Genomic DNA, 25244 nt, shown 5'->3' with positions numbered 1-25244 from the left:
GGCACAGGTTCAATCCCTGGTCAGGGAACTAAGATCCTGCATGCTGCGTGGCATGGCCAAAAAAACAAAAAACAAAAACAAAAACAGAAAAAAAAAAAAACCCAGAATGTCTGGATTTAATAATATCTGATCTCCTTTCCAGCTCTGAAATTCTGTAACTCTATGTCCTGGAACATAATTCAACTGTTTTCAGTGATTATAGAGCTTCGCTTTACAGTATAATGCTGGCTTCACCTGTGATTTTGTTTGATGCCAACTTGTTGGGCAGAAATGCAACCCCTCATTGTGGCCTTGTTCTCAGAGGGAAATAGGATCTGTTTTAAGGGTGCAGGTATGTGTTTGTGTTGAAAGCAGGAACGACACGCTTGGCTGCAAGTACCCACTGGGCCCAGAGAGTTCCAGAGAGAAGGTTCCTGGCTGGGAGGCTTGCAGTGGGCCCTGGAGCCTGAGGGTGTGCTCGGTCTATTGGGACCCTGCACCCATGGAGGTGCTTGGATCCCTCCAGAGCCACGTTCACAGAGAGGTGCTCTGCCTTGGTCCTCTCTGCAAAATAGAGGGTAGGTACAGTCTTGTGTTCACCCAAGAAAACAGGGAGGCTGTCCAACTAGAACCCACTTGATAATACTAGCCTCCATTTATTAAGGAATTAAGTCCACTTTTCACTGTGAATGTTTTCAAACACAGAACATTTAAAAGAATAATGTAACAATCTTGTTACCACCTAGATTTAATTATCGTTAACATTTTGCCCTGCTTGTTTCATCTTTGCTGTAAATCCTTCAGTGTAATCTGTAACTCATGAGGAATTTAAAAATATATAACAATGTGTCATATAACACTTAGCAAATTAACAATAATTCTTCCATATCATTGCATATCTAATCTATGTTTAGATTTTCTTATTTGTTCGAAAACAGTCTTTTTACAGTCGATATGTTCAAAGGTTTAAACCAGTCATGGTCATTTTATTCCCTTCATGCATTTGGTTGTTAGGTCTCTCTTAGGTTTCTATTATTCTGAACAGTCTCTCCCACCCACCCCTTGCATTACCACATCATGAATTTGTTAGAGAAACCGGCATCACTTGTCCTGTCAAATGTCCCTCATTCCTCGTGGTGGTGTCTAACTTATTCCTCTGTCGTCTGTATTTCCTGTAAACTAGTAAGTAAAGCTAGAGGTTTGATCCAGCCTAGGTTCACTCTTTTAGGAAGGACACTTCACAGGCAGCATTGTGGATTCCCCGTTGCATCATATCATGTAATAGTGCTGTTTATTGAGTGCTTACTGTGTGGCAGGACTTGTGATACTTTACAAACATAACATGCTTTGGGGGAGTAATTTAGTTTTTACTTCATAACGCCTAAACTCTGAATCCAGCTAAACCTGGAAGGAGACAAGGGGTATATGGAATCCAAAGAATTACAGCAAGTCAGAGCACAAAGATAACAGGATTTGAGAGCTGGGAGGTGCTCTCCACAGGAACAAAAGGAATGGTGGGGATAAGATAAAACACAAAATCAAATTTCTCAGAATGGCCTAGAGTCTTCTTGCTGGTCTTGCCATTCCTGGACTCAAAATGCCCATGGCCTCCACAATATCCGTGCTATCTCTCTCCCGGCCAAAGAACCCATGCTTGCCATCCAACCCATCAGTCTTAGCTGTGCAGACAACCCACAGAGCCGTTTGGGTTGGGTCCAGCATTTGCCAAGGACCAGATGTCTGGACATATTCAAAATGAAGTTCTCCCCCTAAATGGACTTGCTGTGTGTACTATTATGGCATGTAAATTCATCATCCTGATGCATAAATCCAGGAATAAGCCTGGGAAAGCAGGAACCCTTATAACCAGATCTCATCTTCCCCGTGCTTAGAGAACCGAAGTTTTCTCCTTTGGAACATCGTCTGTAAACAGCTTGAGGAAGTCACGGCCCTAGACTTGCCCCTTAACAGCCATGTCTGCGCATGAGTGTGCCACGGACTCAGCAGGGCTGCTGCTCCAAAGCAGAGTCTGCAGAGTGACCAGCATGATCTTATTTAAGTTTTTCGACAACAGCCTTGTGAAGTGACTATTGTTATAATTCTGGTTTTACAGATAGTGAAACCCAGGACCAGCCTCCCAAATGAGTGCTCTCGTTCATGCTGTGGTGCTCGTCTGTCGGGAGTGGTGGGTTCTGACAGCGAGGGAACGAGGGGGAGGTCAGCAGGCCCCCAGCTCCGCCCGAACCCTCAGTAGAAGAGATGCCATGTGTTATGTGCTTTGTCCTTCTCCCTGCCAACAACACCCCCTTCTCTTCTCCCTCTCAGGTTGACTCAGCACTGGCCAAAGCCTATCCTCCGAAAAAGGAGGATCACCTACCTTGAAGCAGGAAGGATGAAACCGCACCTCTCTTCTCTCCACTTCTCAAGAGCCCTGCCCCCTTCTCTTACTCATGGAATTTTTAAAGAAATTAGTGAGGTGAGACCTTCTCACCATTCCACTCCAAGAAAAAAAGAAAAGTAGGCTCAACATCATTAGTCAACAGGGAATACAGATTAAGACCACGATGAGACACCTACATATCTATCAGAATGGTTGATGTGAAATGGATGAGTGAGATAGAGGTTGGTGAGATATGAGCAGCCAGAAGTCTTCAAACATTGCTGGTGGGAGTGTAAACCAATACAACCACTCAGGACAACTATTTGTCAGAGTTACTTATTAAAACATATGCCTGCCTTGTGACCCAGAAAATCCATCCCCGGGCATGTACCCAATAGAAATTAGTGCTTATCTACACCAGAAACCTGCATACGAATATTCACAGCCACACTATTCATTATAGCCCAAACTGGAAACTAATCCAAATGCCCATCAGCAGGTGAATGGATAAATGAAATTACAATATTCATGTAGTGAAATACTACACAGTTTTAAAAGGAACAGACTGCTGATATGTTGATACACATAACAGGGATGAACCCCAGAAACATGCTGAGCAAGAGAGGTCAGACAGAAACACGTATATGCTGCTGGTTTCCATTTACATGAAGTTCGAAAGTAGGAAAACTGATTTATGGTGATGGTGGTTAGAATAGTGGTTATCTCAGGGATGACTCAAAGGAGTATGTTGGGGGCTGGAAATGTTCTCTCTCTTGATCTGGTGGGTGTATGCATACACATTTGAGTTAAACACTTAGGGGGACTTCCCTGGTGGCGCAGTGGTTAAGAATCTGCCTGCCGGTGCAGGGGACACGGGTTCAAGCCCTGGTCCAGGAAGATCCCACATGCCGCAGAGCAACTAAGCCCGTGAGCCACAACTACTGAGCCTGTGCTCTAGAGCCCGCGAGCCACAACTGCTGAGCCCGTATGCCTAGAGCCCATGCTCCACATGTGAGAAGTGAGAAGTGAGAAGAAGCCCGCGCACCGAAATGAAGAGTAGCCCCCGCTCACCGCAACAGAAAGCCCACGCGCAGCAACGAAGACCCAACACAGCCATAAATTAAAAAAAAAAAAAAAAAAAAACCGCTTAGGAGTGGTTTCAACATTACCGTATGTAAGCTAAACCTCAATTTTTAAAATATATAGAAAAATAGGAATGAATATATATGTATAATGTAAATATATATATAAATATATAAATATATAAATATATATATAGGAACTGGGCCACCCAGGCATTAAGCTGATTCGTGGGAGTCGAGTCCTGGTCCTCAGTTCTCTGCCAACCCTCCCTCCCCTGCTCTGCACCGGGCTGCTCCCTGTGATCTTCCCAGACTGTACATGTCCGCAGTCCAGACCCTGAACGGCTGGGCCCGCAGGACAGCGAGGCGAGAACCTGTGCTCCCTGTGTTCTGCTCTTTGGCCCTCTGTCCTAATTAGACCCAGGACTAATATTTACCTTTCATACTGCGAACTGGAAGTGGGGGAGGGCTGGGCAGGGGTAGTGTGGGACCAGCAGCCACTCTAGGCCTGGCACGGGGCAGTTAGGCAGGGGAAGAGGGAGGGCCCTGCCGTGGAGACCAGGGATTTGAGCTGCCCCTGTTCCGGGGCAGGCCGCATCCTGGGAGACCTGGGAGAGAAAATAGACCAGAGGGCTTGGCTCCTCCTCCCAGGCAACCACCACACACAAGCACACCCCCCTGGCTCCCAGACAAGGAAGAGGGGAAATGGGACCCTCCATCAGTGGCTGAGAGGCTGGGGCAAATGCTGTCCGGCCCTGCCCCAGTATGTCCTGGGATAAGGTGGCCGCTCTCATCTGGCCACACCCTCGCCTCCATTTTCTTACGTGCATGTGGTGATTACAAAAACCTCCCTACTGGTTTACATCCATATAGCTACTCATTATTAAGTTCTTACTGTATATTCATAATCTCCTTTAGTCCTCACAACAAGATACTCTTCCCACTGTACAGATGAGGAAACAGACACACGAGATCAAAACAACCGTCACCGTGTGCTAGGATTGGAAGGAGCCTCAGGAAGATCTTGTGACCCCACTGGCCCAAGTTCGCCTGTGTCTCTGAGAGGGAGGGGTTGGATGGTGGCTACGCTGGTCTTTGCTCTGGGACTTCCTCCCAGACCACCCATCCCTGGTCCCAGGAGGACCTGTCCTCCCAGATGGCGGGGGCGGACTATCTATCCACCTGTCCCCACGGCCCTGACCTGCTGACCTCTGCCTCCTGGCGGATTTCTTCATGTTAGTTCACCATTAACCCAGAGGGGTCAGGACAAGCTCTCAGAGTCCTGGGAGCGGACACACTATGGCGCACGTCCGAGGCCTGTGGCTACCTGGCTGCCTGGCCCTGGCTGCCCTGTTTAGCCTTGTGCACAGCCAGTATGGTAAGGGGGGCCTGGAAGCTGGGACAGGCTGGCGGACTGGGATGTAGGCCCGTGGGCTGGGGTCCTCTGGCTCGACGGAGAGCACAGGCCCGGCCCCCAGGTGGCTCTCGGCTCACTGCGTCCAGCTTAGGGAAGGAGCCAGGTGCTCAGGGCTGGACAGACAGTGACTACTTCTCTCTTGCAATATGGGGGGTGGGCTGGGGGTGACCCATGAAAGGAGGGGGGCTAGTGGCTGCCATTAGCAGCCTTTCAGGTCCTGCCACCATCCTAGACACCCCCTTTTTGGAAGCCAGCAGGCAGGCCAGGCTCGCTTCCTGCCCCCATGGTGGCTAAGACAGCCTGGGCCCCTGAGGCCGCTGTCCCACGCCTCTTCTCCCGCAGTGTTCCTGGCCCCCCAGCAAGCACTGTCGCTGCTCCAGCGGGTCCGACGCGCCAACAGCGGCTTCCTGGAGGAGTGGCGGGAGGGCAACCTGGAGCGAGAGTGTGTGGAGGAGCAGTGCAGCCGTGAGGAGGCCTTCGAGGCCCTGGAGTCTCCCAGTGCCACGGTGAGGCCCCAGTGAGGGAGGGCCGGGGGTCCCTCCAAGGGGGCCCAGATGCGGGGGCACCAAGGAGGGGCGTGAGATCATCACAGCTCTTTGTTGATAACTTCATCTCTGGGCCCCGTTTCCCTGGGCTGCCCTGATGAGCGGCTCAGCCTGTCTAGGAGGCCCCAGTGCCTGGGCTGTGTCAAGGCCCCAGGGTACGGTGAGGCTCCGGGACGTTGCGGGGCACGGGGGCCTCCTCAGTCTTCAGACATCTATGTTGGGATCTCTGGAGACCCTGGCCCTGACCACGTGGCCTCTCAGCTTTAGCTTTGCTGCTGCTTCTGTGCCACCCTCGGGAGGTGGGTCTCTGGTCAGGCCTGGGCCTAGGCCTCAGTGTTCCAGGAGCCCTTTGCAGCATTCCCTTCCCTGGGGCTCTGCCTGGGCCCCTCTTCTCCAGTCTACCCCACCCAGGGGAATCCCTTTCAATCTTGTCTGGCTGGGGGGGGCGGGGCAGGAAGGCAGGGAGCTCCCCTCTCCTCAGATACTCTTCTCCGCGGGCTTGGACTTTTAGAAGCAAAAGTAGAAAACTCTGCCACAAACCTCCCCAGAGCATGACCAGGGTAAGGGAAAGGGGAAAGTATAAGGAGAAGACAGGAAGTTTACGAAAAAACAAAACAAAACAGGATCCTACCACAGCCTCACACTCCGCCTTGTTTTTCAGGATGTGTTCTGGGCCAAGTACACAGGTGAGCACTGGGAAGGGTTTGCTCCAGGAAGGGAGTCCTGGGGACCCAAGTTAGGGGGTGCTCCACTCCAGAGAATTTTCTGATCCATCCAATCATCCATTGCTCCACCCACGCCTCTTTCCTTCCTTTCTTCCATGCGCGTCCCTTTCTCTCCGTTTCTGAATGTCGTCCCACCCTTCACTTGAACCTGTCCTATCCCTACCTCCATCTCAATGGTGTTTCTGGGTCTTTTCCAGCTTGTGAGTCGGTGAGGAAACCTCGAGAAAAGCTCATTGAATGTCTGGAAGGTGAGGAACTGACATGAGGGTGTGGGGACAGGATAGGAGGGGACAGCCTGGGAGAAGAGCAGAGTAGGGGTGGGGTAGGAGTTGTGGCCCAGGGCTGGTGGCCTCTAGCAGCTGACATTGTCTTTCTGTTCCTGCGGTCAAGGATGTGTCTTTGCACCGGGCTCTGTGCCTGGCAGTCAGTAAGATGATTAATATTGGAGGAACAAATGAATGCACGGGTAATGAAATAATGTTTAAGGCCTCATTCTCATCGGAGCCCCTGCCCATGCCAATCAGTCTTCCCCATGTCCCCAAGGCAGAGCTTCGATGATGTCACATTCTTTCTCCAAAACCTCGAGTGGCTCCGCATTGCCCCGAGAATAAAGCACAGGCTTCTTAGCCTAGTGAATTTTGCAGGTTCTGATCTTAACCTTCCCTTCCAGCCTTATCTCCCATTGCACCAACCCTGAATCCAGCCCCCCAGCTTGCTGACAGCGAGCACTTCTCTCAACAGGCCAAGATGTTTCTATATCCTGGCCCCTGCTTACATTATCATCTCCCCCTGCAGCAGCCATCAGTGCCTACTGAAAACCCCCCTATCCTTCAAGAATTAGTTCAAATGCCACCACCTTGCTGAGCCTTCAAGGTGCATCCTCCCTCCTCCACAGCATTCTGAATACACCTTTAGTATGACAACAGACCCCACAACATGGAACTCTTTAATCACACTGGCCATGCTTTCATTTGTTAAGTAATTTATTCAATAGACATTTCACTAAGCCCCTGCTGAGTGTCAAGCTCTATGGTTGAGTGCTGGGGATTTTAAGAGAATCAGGGAGCTCACAGTTTCATCAGAAAACAAAAATTCAAAACATCAAAGTAATTGATGGAAAAGTTCTGTTTCAGGTGCCAAGAGAATTCCAGGAGAGGGAGCATTTCGTTTGCTGGCAGAATCAAGGACTGCTCCCCAGAAGAAGTAGAGTTTTACTTGGATTTGTGGGATGCACTGATGAATAAATAGGAAAGCATTCCAAGGCAAAGGAAAGAGCACGTGCAAAGGCTCTTAGGCACGAGGAGCTAAGATAAAAGGACACCTAGACCAGGGCCAGATTCGGAGAACCTTGTTCACTTTTTCATTCTGCTGGCTATGAGGAGCCACTGAGTATTAGCTCTATGAGGGCAGGGACCTACTTGACTATGACTGTCTTATTCATTGCTGTGTCCTTAGTACCTGGCATAGTGCCTGTCACATGGTTGTCACACAGTGGGCACTCAGTGACTATTTGGTGACTACAGTTAAATGGATTGTAGAACTGCTGGGTACAGAGGAAGTGCTGAGTAAATGCAGGTTAAGGGTCATGGACCAGAGGTAGCTTGGAGGGAATGGACCGATAGCGCTTTACTAGGAGAGAAGCGGGGACAAATCCTCAGTGTAGGAGACCTGGGCTGGTGTCTCTGCAGGTAACTGTGCCGAAGGTCTGGGTATGAACTACCGAGGGAACGTGAGCTTCACCCGGTCAGGCATCGAATGCCAGCTGTGGAGGAGTCGCTACCCACATAAGCCGGAGTGAGTGATGGGCAGGCCTGTCTGCCAGGGGGCTGAGAATAGGGGGTGAGGAGACACTGGGGGTGGGAGAGACGCCTTCGGCTGAGCAATTTTCTATTCCAGAATCAACTCTACCACCCACCCTGGGGCTGACCTGCGGGAGAATTTTTGCCGCAACCCAGATGGCAGCATCACTGGGCCCTGGTGCTACACTACGTTCCCCACTGTGCAGAGGGAGGAGTGCAGCATCCCTGTCTGCGGTGAGCTGGGGGAGATCAGGTGGGCACGGCCAAGGCCCATGGGTCTTCATGGGCCTGGCAGCACAGGACGGGAATCAAGATCCTGGCTCCCTTTGAGCTGGCGTTAGTTATTGACAACATATTTGAGCTTGTTGGTTAGTAAATTCAGGAGACCAGAGAGAGTTAGCTTCCAGCCTCCCCCCTCCATCCACAGCCTTTGCTTCCTTATGATCCAGGATGTGGCCCATTCTAAATATGCTTTACTTCCTGCTTGAGGCATTCTTCCCTCCAGGAAGCCCTTCCTAACCATTTCAGTCCATGTACCCTTTGCCGAGCATCACAGAGCAAGCCTCATACAGTCCAGCCCTGCATGATTCTGTCATCATTATTTCCCATGATGTGTCAGCTAGCTATAGCCATAATAACGCTGCAAACCCCACAAAACCCACAAAATCACAAACAGCCACAAAAGCTGGGGGGCATACACCGATAAGCATTTCTTTCTTTTTTTTTTAAGATTTTTTTTTTTGATGTGGACCATTTTTAAAGTCTTTATTGAATTTGTTACAATATTGCTCCTGTTTTGGTTTTTTGGCCATGAGGCATGTGGGATCTTAGCTCCCTGACCAGGGATCGAACCCACACCCCCTGTATTGGAAGGGGAGGTCTTAACCACTGGACCTCCAGGGAAGTCCCGCATTTATTTCTTATGTGTCTGAGGTTCAGCTGGGGTGGCTCTGCTGATCTCAGCTGCACTCACTCACGCGTCTGTGGGGTCCAGATGTAGGCTGGGCTCGGCTGGTGGCCCTACATCAAACAATCGGTCCAGCTGAGCTTGGCTCCTTGTGTGGGTGGGTCCATGTCTGCTCCGTGTGTACTCATTGTGGGGGGAGGCTGAAAGGCAGCAGCTTCTTCCATGGGGGTGGCAGAAATACCAAGCAGTGAGCAGACACACATCTTTAAGCCTAGGCTCAGAACTGGCAGAGTCAGCTCTGCCCACACGCCATTGGCCAAAGCAAGTCCCATGATCAAGGCCAAGGTCAAGAGGTGGACCTTTACACCTTTGCTTGTAAAATAACAGGGCAGAGGATGTGGATCCAGGTGGATCCAGGTAGGAGTAAAGAATTAGTGCCAGTAACTCAATCTACCAAACATGGGTTGCTCTTCTTTGTCCTTCATGCATCCCTGTAGGACCCAATGCGGGATGCTGGGGCCAGTCTTAGAGCGAGTTGCCAATCATAGTAACAAAAACAGCTACAGTTTACCAAGCCCCCACCCCGAACACCTATGATAAATATGTTGCAGGCATGCTGAAACTGACCTACTGCCTGTGTAGACATCCTCAGTGGATCCCAGCTATCTTTCCTACTGTGCCCTTGTGAAAACACAGAATCCTTAAACTCCAGGCAGTCACTACCAATAGATTACAGATAGCCCAGGAGATGAAACCTGGTTACTATCTCTGGCTTATAATGCACCAGACCCTTATGCCATATCTTTTGTTTAAATCTCTCAATAACCCTGCAAAAATGCATTAGTAATCCCTTTCACAGGCAAGCAGACTGTGGCTCAGAGAGGATAAGTGACTTGAGGTCTATAGGATAAAGGCCGAAAGGCAGGGATTCACATCCTTTCTGGCTCCATGTGCGGTCCCACCCACTCTGCTCCTCTGTTTCCTCACCCACCAGGCCAGGAGCGAGTCACTGTGGAGCTGACCCCAAACTCCGGAGACTTCACAGTGAATCTGTCACCTCAATCGGAAATGTGCATCTCTGATCGCGGCCAGCAGTACCAGGGGCACCTGGCGGTGACCACACATGGGTCTCCCTGCCTTGCCTGGGCCAGCGAGCGGGCCAAGGCCCTGAGCAAGGACCAGGACTTCAACCCGGCTGTCCCACTGGTGGAGAACTTCTGCCGCAACCCAGACGGGGATGCGGAGGGCGCGTGGTGCTACGTGGCCGGAGAGCCTGGCGACTTTGAGTACTGCGACCTGGACTATTGCGGTGAGAGGGCAGGGCAGGGGGCATGAGACAGAGGACACAGCCTGGAGGGAATAACAAGAACGGTACCTCCCCTGATCTAAGGCTTACCACCTGATCTAAGGCTTACCACTCACCAGTGAGTGCATTCATGACACCTGACATTAACCAGGTGGTTGTAATCCTAGCTCCACCTTACAGCTGAGGAAACTGAGCCCCACGGGGTTTGGTTTCCTAGTAACGCAGGTGCGCCTGCGCTCTTAACCTCTACACCAAACGATCTCCGCGGCTGCCTGGGGGCTTGGGGAGGTCAGAGGGTGGGTGAGGAATGGCCTGGCCCAGCCGCAGCTGGTGTCTGGGTCCCTGCAGAGGAGCCGGTGGATGAGGAGGTGGGATATGGGCCGGGCGAGGAACCGGATGTGGCCATAGAGGGACGCACCACTGCGGACAAGTTTCAGCCCTTCTTCAACGAGAGGACCTTCGGCTCCGGGGAGGCAGGTCAGGCGGCGGCCGGAGGGGCGCGGGGCCGCGGCATGGGGGCGGGGGCGGGGGCGGGTGTTGCAGCGCTTGGGCCCTCACGGTCCCACTGGCTCTGCAGACTGTGGCCTGCGGCCTCTGTTCGAGAATAAGTTGGTGCAGGACAAAACGGAACAGGAGCTGTTCGATTCCTACATCGAGGGCCGCATCGTGGAGGGCCGGGATGCGGAGATCGGCCTGGCGCCTTGGTGCGTGCTCCCTGCCCCCACCGACCCCTTCCGCTCCCGCATCCCGCGCCCTGGGAGACTCCTCCGCCCTCACAGGTCTAGGCTCCACAGACAACCTAGCGCAGCACCAACATCTCATCGAACCCTCACCGCCGCCTTTTGAGATTGGGTTTGCTACTTCTCCAAAGCAGATGGTGAAGCTGAGGGTCAGGGTGCTTAAGTGACTCGCCTCAGTGGTGCTGCTAGTGAATGGGTTACACAGCAGGACTAGATTCCTGTTCTTCTGACCCCAGAGCTGTGCTAAGCTGTGCCAACTCTGGCCTGGAAGAAGCTTGATGAGGGCAGGGGGGCCGCAAAAAGCAGGTGGCAGCCCCTCAGTGGCACATATATGCCCCGGTCCCCAAGGATGGGAAGGTCAAGCCGGGGTCTGGGCCCAGCAGGTAGCTCTGTCCAGTTAGTTCTTAAACCTGGGACTTTGCGCTTGTAGGGCTGGTGGAGGGGCAGCCCTCCCACCTCCTAATGCTTCCCACTTCTTCTCCCAGGCAGGTGATGCTTTTCCGGAAGAGTCCCCAGGAGCTGCTGTGCGGGGCCAGCCTCATCAGTGACCGCTGGATCCTCACTGCTGCCCACTGTCTTCTGTACCCGCCTTGGGACAAGAACTTCACTGAGAATGACCTTCTGGTGCGCATTGGCAAGCACTCCCGCACCAGGTACAGAAGTGGGGGCCCGTGCGTGTCTGGCAGTGGTCTGAGCCCCCCGAGTGACTGTGAGGGGCTCTGGTGACCCTGGGCCACGAGAGATATGTCTGTACATCTCCCACAATAGAAAACCCTATATGCTCTGCTGTAAAGTCTATATGGCCACGTCCTGACTGAAGCTTGGACCTGGGGACAGAGAAACTAAGCCTTTGCAGAGAGCAGAATCCTGGCCTGCCCTTAGCACCCTTCCAGGCACCAGAACACGGCCCAGGTGTGACCTCTGATTAGAGGCTGTTTGGATCAGGGCCTACAGGCTGCGTCCCTCCCCCTACCTGCGTGGGCTGTTTGATCCCAAAGCTCTGGGCAACTTCAGGCCAGGAAGAAGCTGCCAGGACAGGAGCCGGCCCTCTCCCCCTCTCTGGTGGCCTGCTGGTTACCCTGACTCCCAGACCCTGAGGGCAGGCAGTTTTCTTCCTCGGGGAACCAGCTGCCCCTCATTGGGTGGCCTACAGCTTCTTTTCTCTGCTGGGGTCTGCACAGCTATGAGCGAAAGATTGAAAAGATCTCCATGCTGGAAAAGATCTACATCCACCCCAGGTACAACTGGAGGGAGAACCTGGACCGGGACATCGCCCTGCTGAAGCTCAAGAAGCCCATCAGCTTCACCGAATATGTCCATCCCGTGTGCCTGCCCGACAAGGAGACAGCAACCAAGTGGGGCGGCCAGAGGGCAGCTGGGGGGTGGCTGGGGGGGCAGCCGTGGGGGTTGGCCAGGGGTCAGGTGGTCGGGGAGCAGCCAGGGGGCTGGTAGCTGAGGGCCTGGGCTGGGTTCTGGGCCTGACTCTGACACCCTATTGCCTTGCTGAAGTTCCTTCCCTTTTCCAGGCCTCAGTGTCTTCCTGCACTGGTGTTTTAGATTCAGGTCTCTAAGGGATGATGTTGGGGCCAGGAGGTTCCTAGACTGGTCTGTTCTCACTCAGTCCTTCTCCTTTCCCCAAAGGTTGCTCCAGGCTGGATACAAAGGGCGAGTGACGGGCTGGGGCAACCTGAGGGAGACGTGGACAACCAATATGGCTGAGGTGCAGCCCAGCGTGCTGCAGGTGGTGAACCTGCCCATCGTGGAGCGGCCGGTCTGCAAGGCCTCCACCCGGATCCGCATCACCGACAACATGTTCTGTGCTGGTAAAGTCCCCTGGGCATGGCTGGGCAGGCGGGAACAGCAGGGCCTCGGGTTGGGAGGATTGAGACACGTGAGTAGCACAGGCCTGGGTTCAAGTCCTGGCTCTATTCCATTAGGCTGTGTGAGGGTTGAGCGAGATAGTGTATTTAAGGTGTTAGGCGTGGTGCTAGTCACTGGTCAAGTTGTCAGTATATGTGAGCCAGACACCAGCCAGAGGCCACGGGTGGAGGAAAAGCCATTCATTCATTCAGTCGTTCAGCAAATATTTACTGAGTGCTTACTGTGGTCCAGGCAGTATTCCAGGGTGTCCATCAAGGACCCTAACAGATAGGGTCTCCTGTGTCTTCAGAGAGCTTCCTTCCTAGAAGGAGAGTGTGTCAATAAACAGATCTAGAATAGCAATCCTGATAGGAGAAAAATGAAGCTGAGTAAGGGAGTGAGAGATGGGGATGGGGCGGTCGAGACAGAGTGGTTGGAGAAGGCCTCTCTGAGGAGTGATGTTTAAGCAGAGACTAGAAGACATGAAAGAGTGAGCCAGTCTAGAGGAAGTGCACTCCAGACTTGCAGGGACAGCAGGTACAAAGGCCCTGAGGTGGGAGCATGCTTGGCGTGTCTTAGGAGCAGCAGGGAGGCCTGTGTGGCTGGAGGGCAGTAAACACAGGAAGGGCAGCATTGGAAGAGGGGAGAGAGGTGGGCAGGCAGGGGATGGGTGCTTCCTTCAGGGCCTTGAAGGACTTTGGCTTTTATTGAGATAGGACATTATTGGAGACTTTGGGGCAGGTGAGTAAACGATCTAACTTAATTTTTAAATTTTTAAAAATTTTAGGTGATTTCAGACTCACAGAAAAGTTGCAAAAATAATACAAAGAATTCCTTTATACCGTCATCCAGATTCTGCCACCTCCTTTGTGTGTGTGTGTTCTGTGTGTGTGTGTATTTATACACACACATATACACACTGTTTGAGACTAAATTGTACACATGTTGCCTTTTTTACCCATACACTTAAGTATTTCCAAAAAAACAGGGATGTTCTCTGCCATAACCACAGTACATCTATTAAATCAAGAAATTAATAATGAAAAAAGAAATTAATAATGATATAATACCTTTGTCTAATTTTTAGACTTCATTTAAATGTTTTCCAGTTGTCCTACTTACTGATGTCTTTTTTAGCAAAAGAAAAAAAAAAACGTTTTTCCCACCCAGGATCCAGTCCAGGATCACACACTGTACTCAGTTGTCAGTCTTTGTCTTTCATGATTTAGACATATTTGACATGTATAGGCCAGTTATTCTGTAGATTGGCCTCAGTTTGGCTTTCTCTAAGGTTTCCTAATGATCAGATTCAAGCTAAGTGATGTTGTGTCCTTTTCAGGCATATGATGTCTCTGGTGAGATTAACTCTGACCTCTTGGTTAAGGTGGTGTCTGCATCTGCCATGTTTCTCACTGTAAAGTTCTGTTTTCCTTTTTAAGACTAATAAATATCTTGTGGGGAGAAAGTTGAATACTGTCTGTCCTGTTTCTCATCAAATTGTTCTCCTAACTCTGGTAGCTGTCAAATGGTGATTTTCTAATTCTGTCATTCCTTCTACATTTATTAGTTATCATCTTATTGTAGAAGAATTTTCTTTCACTTTGTCACTGTGGACTCATGGGTCCTTTCTTTATTCTAAGGACTATAATTTGTTACTATCATTATTATAATGTTCAAATTATCCCAGGTTTGGCCAGTGGGAGTCAAAAAAAAAACAAACAACCTGGTTTCTGTGACTTTTGGAGATGTCCTGTCAATCTCTGAGTACTTTCTTACTTTCAGCACAGCAAGATGTTCTAGGTTCATCCTACTTGCCTTCTAGTGGAGAATGGTATTTAGAAACCAAGTTCTGGGTGCCAGGTGTGCACATTGTTACTGGGGTGTCATTGCTCCTAGGCCCTCTTAGCAGACAGAACTAGAAAATACATGTATTATGCATATACCTAAATCTATGTCTGTTCTTTCTATCCATTTATCTATCTAAAACCATGAGATGACACGCCTCCCATTGCAATGCAATAGGATTTTTTTTTTAAACATCTTTACTGGAGTATAATTGCTTTACAATGGTGTGTTAGTTTCTGCTTTATAACAAAGTGAATCAGCTATACATATACATATATCCCCATATCTCCTCCCTCTTGCGTCTCCCTCCCACCCTCCCTATCCCACCCCTCTAGGTGGTCACAAAGCACTGAGCTGATCTCCCTGTGCTATGTGGCTGCTTCCCACTAGGTATCTGTTTTACATCTGGTAGTATATATAAGTCCATGCCACTCTCTCACTTCGTCCCAGCTTACCCTTCCCCCTCCCCACGTCCTCAAGTCCATTCTCTACATCTGCGTCGTTATTCCTGTCCTGCCCCTAGGTTCTTCATAACCATTTTTTTCCCCTTTAGATTCCATATATATGTGTTAGCATACGGTATTTGTTTTTCTCTTTCTGACTTACTTCACTCTGTATGACAGACTCTAGGTCCATCCACCTCACTACAAATAACTCAATTTCGTTTCTTTTTAAGGCTGAGTAATATTCCATTGTATATATGTACCACATCTTCTTTATCCATTCATCTGTCGATGGACACTTAGGTTACTTCCATGTCCTGGCTGTTGTAAATAGAGCTGCAATGAACATTGTGGTACATGACTCTTTATGAATTATGGTTTTCATATGCCCAGTAGTGGGATTGCTGGGTCATATGGTAGTTCTATTTTTAGTTTTTTAAGGAACTTCCATACTGTTCTCCATAGTGGCTGTACCAAATTACATTCCCACCAACAGTGCAAGAGGGTTGCCTTTTCTCCACACCCTCTCCAGCATTTATCGTTTGTAGATTTTTTGATGGTGGCCATTCTGACTGGTGTGAGGTGATACCTCATTGTAGTTTTCATTTGCATTTCTCTAATGATTAGTGATGTTGAGCATTCTTTCATGTGTTTGTTGGCCATCTGTATATCTTCTTTGGAGAAATGTCTATTTAGGTCTTCTGCCCATTTTTGGATGGGGTTGTTTGTTTTTTTGATATTGAGCTGCATGAGCTGCTTGTAAATTTTGGAGATTGGTCCTTTGTCAGTTGCTTCGTTTGCAAATATTTTATCCCATTCTGAGGGTTGTCTTTTCGTCTTGTTTATGGTTTCCTTTGCTGTGCAAAAGTTTTTCAGTTTCATTAGGTCCCATTTGTTTATTTTTGTTTTTATTCCCATTTCTCTAGGAGGTGGGTCAAAAAGGATCTTGCTGTGATTTATGTCACAGAGTGTTCTGCCTATGTTTTCCTCTAAGAGTTTGATAGTGTCTGGCCTTACACTTAGGTCTTTAATCCATTTTGAGTTTATTTTTGTGTATGGTGTTAGGGAGTGTTCTAATTTCATTCTTTTACATGTAGCTGTCCAGTTTTCCCAGCACCACTTACTGAAGAGGCTGTCTTTTTTCCACTGTATATTCTTGCCTCCTTTATCAAAGATAAGGTGACCATATGTGTGTGGGTTTATCTCTGGGCTTTCTATCCTGTTCCATTGATCTATATTTCTGTTTTTGTGCCAGTACCATACTGTCTTTTTTTTTTTTAAAGGAACTCCTTTATTTATTTATTTATTTATTTATTTATTTTTGGCTGTGTTGGGTCTTCGTTTCTGTGCGAGGGCTTTCTCTAGTTGCAGCAAGCGGGGGCCACTCTTCACCGCAGCGTGCGGGCCTCTCACTATCGTGGCCTCTCTTGTTGCGGAGCACAGGCTCCAGACGCGCAGGCTCAGTAGTTGTGGCTCACGGGCCTAGTTGCTCCACGGCATGTGGGATCTTCCCAGACCAGGGCTCGAACCCGTGTCCCCTGCATTGGCAGGCAGATTCTCAACCACTGCGCCACCAGGGAAGCCTCCATACTGTCTTGATTACTGTTGCTTTGTCTGAAGTCAGGGAGCCTGATTGCTCCAGCTCTGTTTTTCTTTCTCAAGATTGCTTTGGTTATTCGGGGTCTTTTGTGTTTCCATACAAATTGTGAAATTTTTTGTTCTAGTTATATGAAAAATGCCATTGGTAGTTTGATAGGGATTGCATTGAATCTGTAGATTGCTTTGGGTAGTATAGTCATTTTCACAATGTTGATTCTTCCAATCCAAGAACATGGTATATCTCTCCATCTGTTTGTATCATCTTTAATTTCTTTCATCCATGCCTTACAGTTTTCTGCATACAGGTCTTTTGTCTCCTTAGGTAGGTTTATTCCTAGGTATTTTATTCTTTTTGTTGCAGTGGTAAATGGGAGTGTTTCCTTAATTTCTCTTTCAGATTTTTCATCATTAGTGTATAGGAATGCAAGAGATTTCTGTGCATTAATTTTGTATCCTGTTACTTTACCATATTCATTGATTAGCTCTAGTAGTTTTCTGGTAGAGTCTTTAGGAGTCTCATGTCATCTGAAAACAATGACAGCTTTACTTTTTCTTTTCCGATTTGGATTCCTTTTATTTCTTTTTCTCTGATTGCTATAGCTAAAACTTCCAAAACTATGTTGAATAATAGTGGTGCAAGTGGGCAACCTTGTCTTGTTCCTGATCTTAGTGGAAATGGTTTCAGTTGTTCACCATTGAGAACGATGTTGGCTGTGGGTTTGTCATATATGACCTTTATTATGTTGAGGTTAGCTCCCTCTATGCCTACTTTCTGGAAGGTTTTTATCATAAATGGGGGTTGAATTTTGTCGAAAGCTTTTTCTGCATCTATTGAGATATCATATGGTTTTTCTCCTTCAATTTATTAATATGTTGTATCACATTGATTGATTTGTGTATATTGAAGAATCCTTGCATTCCTGGGATAAACCCCACTTGATCATGTTGTACGATCCTTTTAACATACTGTTGGATTCTGTTTGCTAGTATTTTGTTGAGGATTTTTGCATGTATGTTTATCAGTGATATTGGCCTGTAGTTTTCTTTCTTTGTGACATCTTTGGCTGGTTTTGGTATCAGGGTGATGGTGGCCTCATAGAATGAGTTGGGGAGTGTTCCTCCCTCTTGCAATGCAATAGGATTAATTTTAGCTTCTCCCTTTCCACATTTGTAACAGTCTCTGTTGATAATGAGAAATCTGACTCCTATTATCTGTAATGTATTTACTTATTTGGTTAATACAAGAATACATAGTTTGAGAATCACTCATCCATGGCTGTGAAGAATAATCCTACAAGCTAGAGTTTAGCATTTCTTCATGGTTGTTTCTGTTTTTAGCCTGAATATATATACATATATAAATAGTCACAGTACTGTGTCTAAAAGTAACTTGGGTAATTATTACCCCCTTCCCTGTGTTATTTATTTAAAATACAGTTAGGCTCATTTGTTTCATGATTGTATTCAATTTTGGGTCCTCCCTCCCATCTTTGTTGTTTTTACTTGTTTATTTTTAGACTGTAGGCATACCTTGTTTTATTATGCTTTGCTTTATTTATTTACATATTTTTTATTTTATTTAAATATAGTTGATTTACAATATTAGTTTCAGGTGTACAACATAGTGATTTTTTAAAATAAATTTTTATTTATTTATTTATTTATTTATTTATTTATTTGTGGCTGTGTTGGGTCTTCGTTTCTGTGCGAGAGCTTTCTCCAGTTGCGGCAAGTGGGGACCTCTCTTCATCGTGGTGCGCGGGCCTCTCATTATCGCGGCCTCTCTTGTTTCGGAGCACAGGCTCCAGACGCGCAGGCTCAGTAATTGGGGCTCACGGGCCTAGTTGCTCCGCGGCATGTGGAATCTTCCCATACCAGGGCCCGAACCCGCGTCCCCTGCATTGGCAGGCAGACTCTCAACCACTGCACCACCAGGGAAGCCCCCAACATAGTGATTTAATGTTTTTATAGATTATACTCCATTTAAAGTTATTACAAAATAATGGCTGTATTTCCTGTTCAATATCCTGGATATCCTTGTGACTTACTTATTTTATACATAGTAGTTTGTATCTCTTAATCCCCTAGCCCTATCTTGCCCCTCCCCCCTTCCCTTTCCCCACTGGTAACTCCTAGTTTGTTCTCTCTATCTGTGCGTCTGTTTCTGTTTTGCTGTATTTACTCATTTGTTTTATTTTTTAGATTCCACATATAAGTGATAACACAGTATTTGTTTTTCTTAGTCTGACTTATTTCACTAAGCATAGTACCCTCTAGGTCCATCCATGTTGTTGCAAGTGGCAGAATTTCATTCTTTTTTATGGCTGAGTAATATTTATTTTATATATATATATATATATATATATATATATATATATATATGTATATGTATGTATGTGTGTATGTATGTGTATATATATATATATATATATATATATATATATATATATATATACCACATCTTCTTTATCCATTCATCTGTTGATAGACACTTAGGTTTGTGCTTTGTGTTATTGCCCTTCCCAGATATTGGGTTTTTTTTTACAAATTGAAGGTTTGTGGTAATCCAGTGTCAAGGAAGTCCATCAGTGCCATTTATCCAACAGCATTTGCTCACTTCATGTTTCTGTGTCACATTTTAGTAATTCTTAAAATGTGTCAAATTTTTGCATTATTATTATATTTGTTACGGTGAACTGTGATCAGTGATCTTTGGTGTTACTATTGCAATTGTTTTGGGGCATCATGAGCTGTGCCAAGACAGCAAACTGTGTGTTCTGACTGCTCCACCAACCAGCCATTCCCCCATCTCTGTCTCTTTCCTGAGGCCTCCGTATTCCCTGAGACACAACAATATTGAAATTAGGCCAATCAATAACCTTACAATGGCCTCTAAGTGTTCAAGTGAAAGGTAGAGTTGCATGTCTCTCATTTTAAATAAAAAGCTAGAAGTGATTAAGCTTAGTGAGGAAGGCATGTCTAAAGCCAAGACAGGCCAAAAGCTAGGCCTCTTGTGTCAAACAGTTAGCCACTCTGTAAATGCAAAGGAAAAGTTCTTGAAGGAAATTTTTTAAAAAATTTTTCTTCATTGGAGAGTTTATTTTTAAAAATTAATTTCTTGAAGGAAATTAAAAGTGCTATTCTAGTGAATACATAAATAAGAAAGCAAAACAGCCTTATTGCTGATATGAAGAAAGTTTTAGTGGTCTGGATAGAAGATCAAATCAGCCATAGCATTCCCTTAAGCCAAAACTTTGAAGCTAGCAGAGATTGATTCATGAGGTTTAGGGAAAGAAGCTGTCTTCATAATATAAAACTACAAGGTAAAGCAACAAGTTATCCAGAAGATTTAGCTAAGATAATTCATGAAAATGACTATACTAAACAACTGATTTTCAATGTAGACAAACAGCCTTATATTGGAAGGAGATGCCATCTAGGGCTTTCATAGTTGGAGAGGAGAAGTCACTGCCTGGCTTCAAAGCTTTAGAGGACAGGCTGGCTCTTTTGTTAGGGGCTGATGCAGCTGGCAACTTTAAGTTGAAGCCAGTGTTCATTTACCATTCTGAAAATCCTAGGGCCCTTAAGAATTATGCTAACTCTACTCTCCCCGTGCTCTCTAAATGGAACAACAAAGCCTGATGACAGCACATCTGTTTACAACATAGATTACTGAATATTTTAAGCCCACTGTTGAGACCTACTGCTCAGAAAAAAAAGATTCCTTTCAAAATATTCCTTCTTATTGACAATGCACCTGGTTACCCAAGAGCTGTGATGAAGGCATACCACAAGATTAACGTTGTTTTCATGCCTGCTAACACAACGTCCATTCTGCAGCCCATGGATTAAGGAGTAGTTTTTTCTTTCAAGTCTTATTATCTTAATGAATACATTTCATAAGGCTAAAGCTGCCATAGATAGTGATTCCCCTGATGGATCTGGGCAAAGGAAATTGAAAACCTTCTGGAAAGGATTCACCATTCTAGATGCCATTAAGAACATTTGTGATTTCAATGGAACAGGATAGAAAGCCCAGAGATAAACCCACACACCTATGGTCAACTAATCTATGACAAAGGAGGCAAGGATATACAATGGAGAAAAGACAGTTTCAGTAAGTGATGCTGGGAAAACTGGACAGCTACATGTAAAAGAATGAAATTAGAACACTCCCTAACACCGTACACAAAAATAAACTCAAAATGGATTAGAGACCTAAATGTAAGACCGGACACTATAAAACTCTTAGAGGAAAACATAGGAAGAACACTCTTTGACATAAATCACAGCAAGATCTTTTTTGATCCACCTCTTAGAGTAATGGAAATAAAAACAAAAATAAATGGGACCTAATGAAACTTAAAAGCTTTTGCAAAGCAAAGGAAACTACAATCAAGACGAAAAGACAACCCTCAGAATGAGAGAAAATATTTGCAAACGAATCAATGGACAAAGGATTAATCTCCAAAATATATAAACAGCTCATGCAGCTCAGTATTAAAAAAAGCAAACAACCCAATCCAAAAATGGGCAGAAGACCTAAATAGACATTTCTCCAAAGAAGACATACAGATGGCCAAGAAGCACATGAAAAGCTGCTCAACATCACTAATTATTAGAGAAATGCAAATCAAAACTACAATGAGTTATCACCTCACACCAGTTAGAATGGGCATCATCAGAAAATCTACAAACAACAACTGCTGGAGTGGGTGTGGAGAAAAGGGAACCCTCTTGCACTGTTGGTGGGAATGTAAATTGATACAGCCATTATGGAGGACAGTGTGGAGGTTCCTTAAAAAACTAAATAGAATTACCATATGACCCAGCAATCCTGCTACTGGGCATATACCCAGAGAAAACCATAATTCAAAAAGACACATGCACCCCAATGTTCATTGCAGCACTATTTACAATAGCCAGGTCATGGAAGCAACCTAAATGCCCGTCGACAGACGAATGGATAAAGAAGATGTGGTACATATATACAATGGAATATTACTCAGCCATAAAAAGAAATGAAATTGGGTCCTTTGTAGAGCCATGGATGAATCTAGAGACTGTCATACAGAGTGAAGTAAGTCAGAAAGAGAAAAACAAATATCGTATATTAACACATATATGTGAAACCTAGAGAAATGGTACAGATGAACTGGTTTGCAGGGCAGAAATAGAGACACAGGTGTAGGAAACAAACGTATGGATACCAAGGGGGGAAATTGGCGGGGGTGGTGGTGGTGGTGGGATGCACTGGGAGATTGGGATTGACATGTATACACTAGTATGTATAAAATAGATAACTAATAAGAACCTGCTGTATAAAAAAACAAAATAAAATTCAAATATTCAAAAAAAATTTATGATTTCATGGAAAAAGATCAAAATATCAATATGAACAGGAGTTTAGAAGAAGTTGTTCCAACCCTCATGGATGACTTTGAGGGGTTCAAGCATCAGTGGAGGAAATAACTGCAGATGTGGTGAAAATAGCAAGAGAAGTAGAATTAGAAGTGGAGCCTGAAGATGTGACTGAATTGCTGCCATCTTACGATAAAACTTTAACAGATAAGGAGAAAGTGGTTTCTTGCGATGGACTCTATTGCTGCTAAAAATGCTGTGAAGATTGTTGAAATGACAACAAGGGATTTAGAACATTACGTAAACTTAGTTGATAAAGCAGTGGTAGGGTTTGAGAGGATTGACTCCTAGTTTGAAGGAAATTCTTCTGTGGGTAAAATGCTATCAAATAGCACTGCATGCTGCAGAGAAATTGTTCTTGAAAGGAAGAGTCCATCAGTGGGGCAAACTTCATTGTTGTCTTATTTTAAAACATTGCCATGGCCACCCCATCTTCAGCACCACCACCCTGATCAGTCAGCAGCCATCCACATGGAGGCAAGACCCTCCACCAGCAAAAAGGTTACAATTTGCTGGAGGTTCAAATGACGGTTAGCATTTTTTAGCAACAAAATATTTTTTTTTTATTAAGGTGCAGTTGATGTACAATAAGTTTTAGGTATACAACATAATGATTCACAATTTTAAAGGTTATATTCCATTTATAGTTGTAAAATATTGACTGTATTCCCTGTTTGTACAGTATATCCTTGTAGATTATTTTATACATAGTAGTTTGTATGCAACAAAATATTTTTAAATTCAAGTATGTGTATATATATTTTTTATTCATTTATTTAGTTATTTTTGGCTGTGTTGGGTCTTCGTTGTTTCACCGGGCTTTCTGTAGTGTGGTGAGCGGGGGCTACTCTTCGTTTGGTGTATGGGCTTCTTACTGCAGTGGCTTCTCTTGTTGCGGAGCATGGGCTCTAGGCGCACGGGCTTCAGTAGTTGTGGCTTGCGGGCTCTAGAGCACAGGCTCAGTAGTTGTGGCGCATGGGCTTAGTTGCTCCACAGCATGTGGGATCTTCCTGGACCAGGGATCGAACCCGTGGCCCCTGCATTGGCAGGTGGATTCTTAACCACTGCGCCACCAGGGAAGTCCTGTATATATTTTTTGACATAATGCTATTGCACTCTTAATAGACTATAGTATACTGTAGACATAACGTTTATATGCACCAAGAAACCAAAAAATTCATATGACTTGCTTTATTGTGGTGGTCTATAACCTAACCCACAGTATCTCCAAGGTGTGCCTGTATTAACATGGTCTAAAAATCAGATTCTTTATACAGGTACACTCAGAGAATGATACTCCCCTTTTCCTCCTGTCCTGTTCCCACCTCCTTCCTTTGCACCCCATTTCCATCCAGGCCCTGCAGTTAACCAGTCTCAGTAGTTTGAGGTTTATTCTTCTTCTGTTTCTTTTTGCACAAATGAGGAGACACATGTATATTTTCTTATTTTTCCCTTTTCACAGAGTAGCACAGTATAGATATTCTTTTGTACTTTGCTTTTTTCACCTAATGTATCCTGAAAATTCATTCCATTTTGGTTATAGAGCTTTTCCTTATTAAAAAAAAATTTTATATGTCTTTGAGTCTGTTTCTGTTTTGTAAGTAAGTTCATTTATATCATTTCTTAAGATTCCACATGTAAGTGATATCATATGATGTTTGTCTTTGTCTGACTTGCTTCATTTAGTATGATAATCTCTAGGTCCATCCATGTTGCTACAAATGGCATTATTTCATTCTTTTTTGTGGCTGAGTAGTATTCCACTGTGTGTGTGTGTGTGTGTGTTCGTGTGTGTGTATATATATATATATACACACACACGCACATCTTATATCATCTTTATCCATTCATAGAAAACAAACTTACCACACAAACTTCCCGTTGGTTACCAAAGGGGAAAGGAGAGGGGAGGGATAAATTAGGAATTTGGGATTAGCATATACAAACAACTATATATAAAATAGATAAATAACAAGGTCCTACTGTATAACACAGGGAACTATATTCGATATCTTGTTATAAACTACAATGGAAAAGAATATGAAAAAAATATATGTATAACTGAATTACTGCTGTACACTAGAAACTAACACAGCATTGTAAATCAACTATATTTCAATAAAAAAGAAAATTTTATAGTCACATTAGGAGGATGTATGATAGTGTCTTCAACCATTTCCTGTGTATGGGTATTTAGATTTCCGATATTTTGTAATTGAACATCTTTTTATATGCTTAATGACCATTTTTATATCTTTTTTTGTGAATTGTCTGTTCATGTTTTTTTTTTTTTTTTTAAATTTTATTTATTTATTTATTTAGTTTTGGCTGTGTTGGGTCTTCATTTCTGTGCAAGGGCTTTCTCTAGTTGCGGCAAGCAGGGGCCACTCTTCATCGCGGTGCACGGGCCTCTCACTATCGCGGCCTCTCTTGTTGCGGAGCACAAGCTCCAGACGCGCAGGCTCAGTAGTTGTGGCTCACGGGCCTAGTTGCTCCGCGGCATGTGGGATCTTCCCAGACCAGGGCTCGAACCTGTGTCGTCTGCATTGGCAGGCAGATTCTCAACCACTGCGCCACCAGGGAAGCCCTGTTCATGTTTTTATGGTCCATTTTTTGGTCCCTCTCCCATCATTTTTAAAGAGTTCTTCATATGTTAGTGATTTAGGCCTCTATTTGTGATATACTTTGCAAATATTTTCTTCCAGTTTCTTTTTCTTTATCCTTTATTATTTTTTGGCCAAACAATTAAATTTTTTTATGTAGTCAAATTTATTAATCTTTCATTTTACTGCACCTGGATTTTGAGTCAGAGTTAAAAGAACCTTCCTTATACCCAGGTCATAGAGAAATTCATTCATATTTTCTTCTAGTACTTGGTTTCATTTTTCTACACTCCGATCTCCGAGTCATTTGGAGTTTATTCTTGCATACGATGTAAGGTATGTATCTAATTTATCTTTTTCTAAATGGCTAATAAGCTGTCTCTATACCATTTATTAAAAACTCTGTCTTTGGGGACTTCCCTGGTGGCGCAGTGGTTAAGAATCCACCTGCCAATGCAGGGGACACGGGTTCGAGCCCTGGTCCGGGAAGATCCCACATGCCGCAGAGCAACTAAGCCCATGCGCCACAACTACTGAGCCTGTGCTCTAGAGCCCGCGAGCCACAACTACTGAGCCTGCGAGCCACAGCTGCT

The 25244-nt window shown here is 45.6% G+C and overlaps 1 protein-coding gene across 2 annotated transcripts in view; it reads left to right on the top strand.

Moving 5' to 3' along the window:
- Window positions 1-4699: 4699 nt before the first annotated feature.
- Window positions 4700-25244, top strand: part of F2 (coagulation factor II, thrombin) — a 26007-nt gene continuing 5462 nt past the window's right edge. The window contains exons 1-12 of one of the 2 annotated variants that reach the window (XM_057552506.1): window positions 4700-4819; window positions 5201-5364; window positions 6065-6089; window positions 6326-6376; window positions 7817-7922; window positions 8025-8161; window positions 9829-10143; window positions 10489-10617; window positions 10718-10844; window positions 11366-11533; window positions 12119-12235; window positions 12522-12703. In XM_057552506.1, coding sequence (XP_057408489.1) covers window positions 4741-4819; window positions 5201-5364; window positions 6065-6089; window positions 6326-6376; window positions 7817-7922; window positions 8025-8161; window positions 9829-10143; window positions 10489-10617; window positions 10718-10844; window positions 11366-11533; window positions 12119-12235; window positions 12522-12703 — 1600 coding nt within the window. In that variant the 5' untranslated portion in view covers window positions 4700-4740. Of the gene's footprint in view, window positions 4820-5200; window positions 5365-6064; window positions 6090-6325; window positions 6377-7816; window positions 7923-8024; window positions 8162-9828; window positions 10144-10488; window positions 10618-10717; window positions 10845-11365; window positions 11534-12061; window positions 12236-12521; window positions 12704-25244 lie in introns of both variants that reach the window. The other variant, XM_007181166.3, reaches the window with a different exon arrangement.

Source organism: Balaenoptera acutorostrata, chromosome 9, assembly GCF_949987535.1.
Source record: "Balaenoptera acutorostrata chromosome 9, mBalAcu1.1, whole genome shotgun sequence".
Lineage (NCBI taxonomy): Eukaryota > Metazoa > Chordata > Mammalia > Artiodactyla > Balaenopteridae > Balaenoptera > Balaenoptera acutorostrata.
The sequence above is the reverse complement of the archived record's forward strand: the minus strand, read 5'-3'. Positions and strand labels throughout refer to the sequence as shown.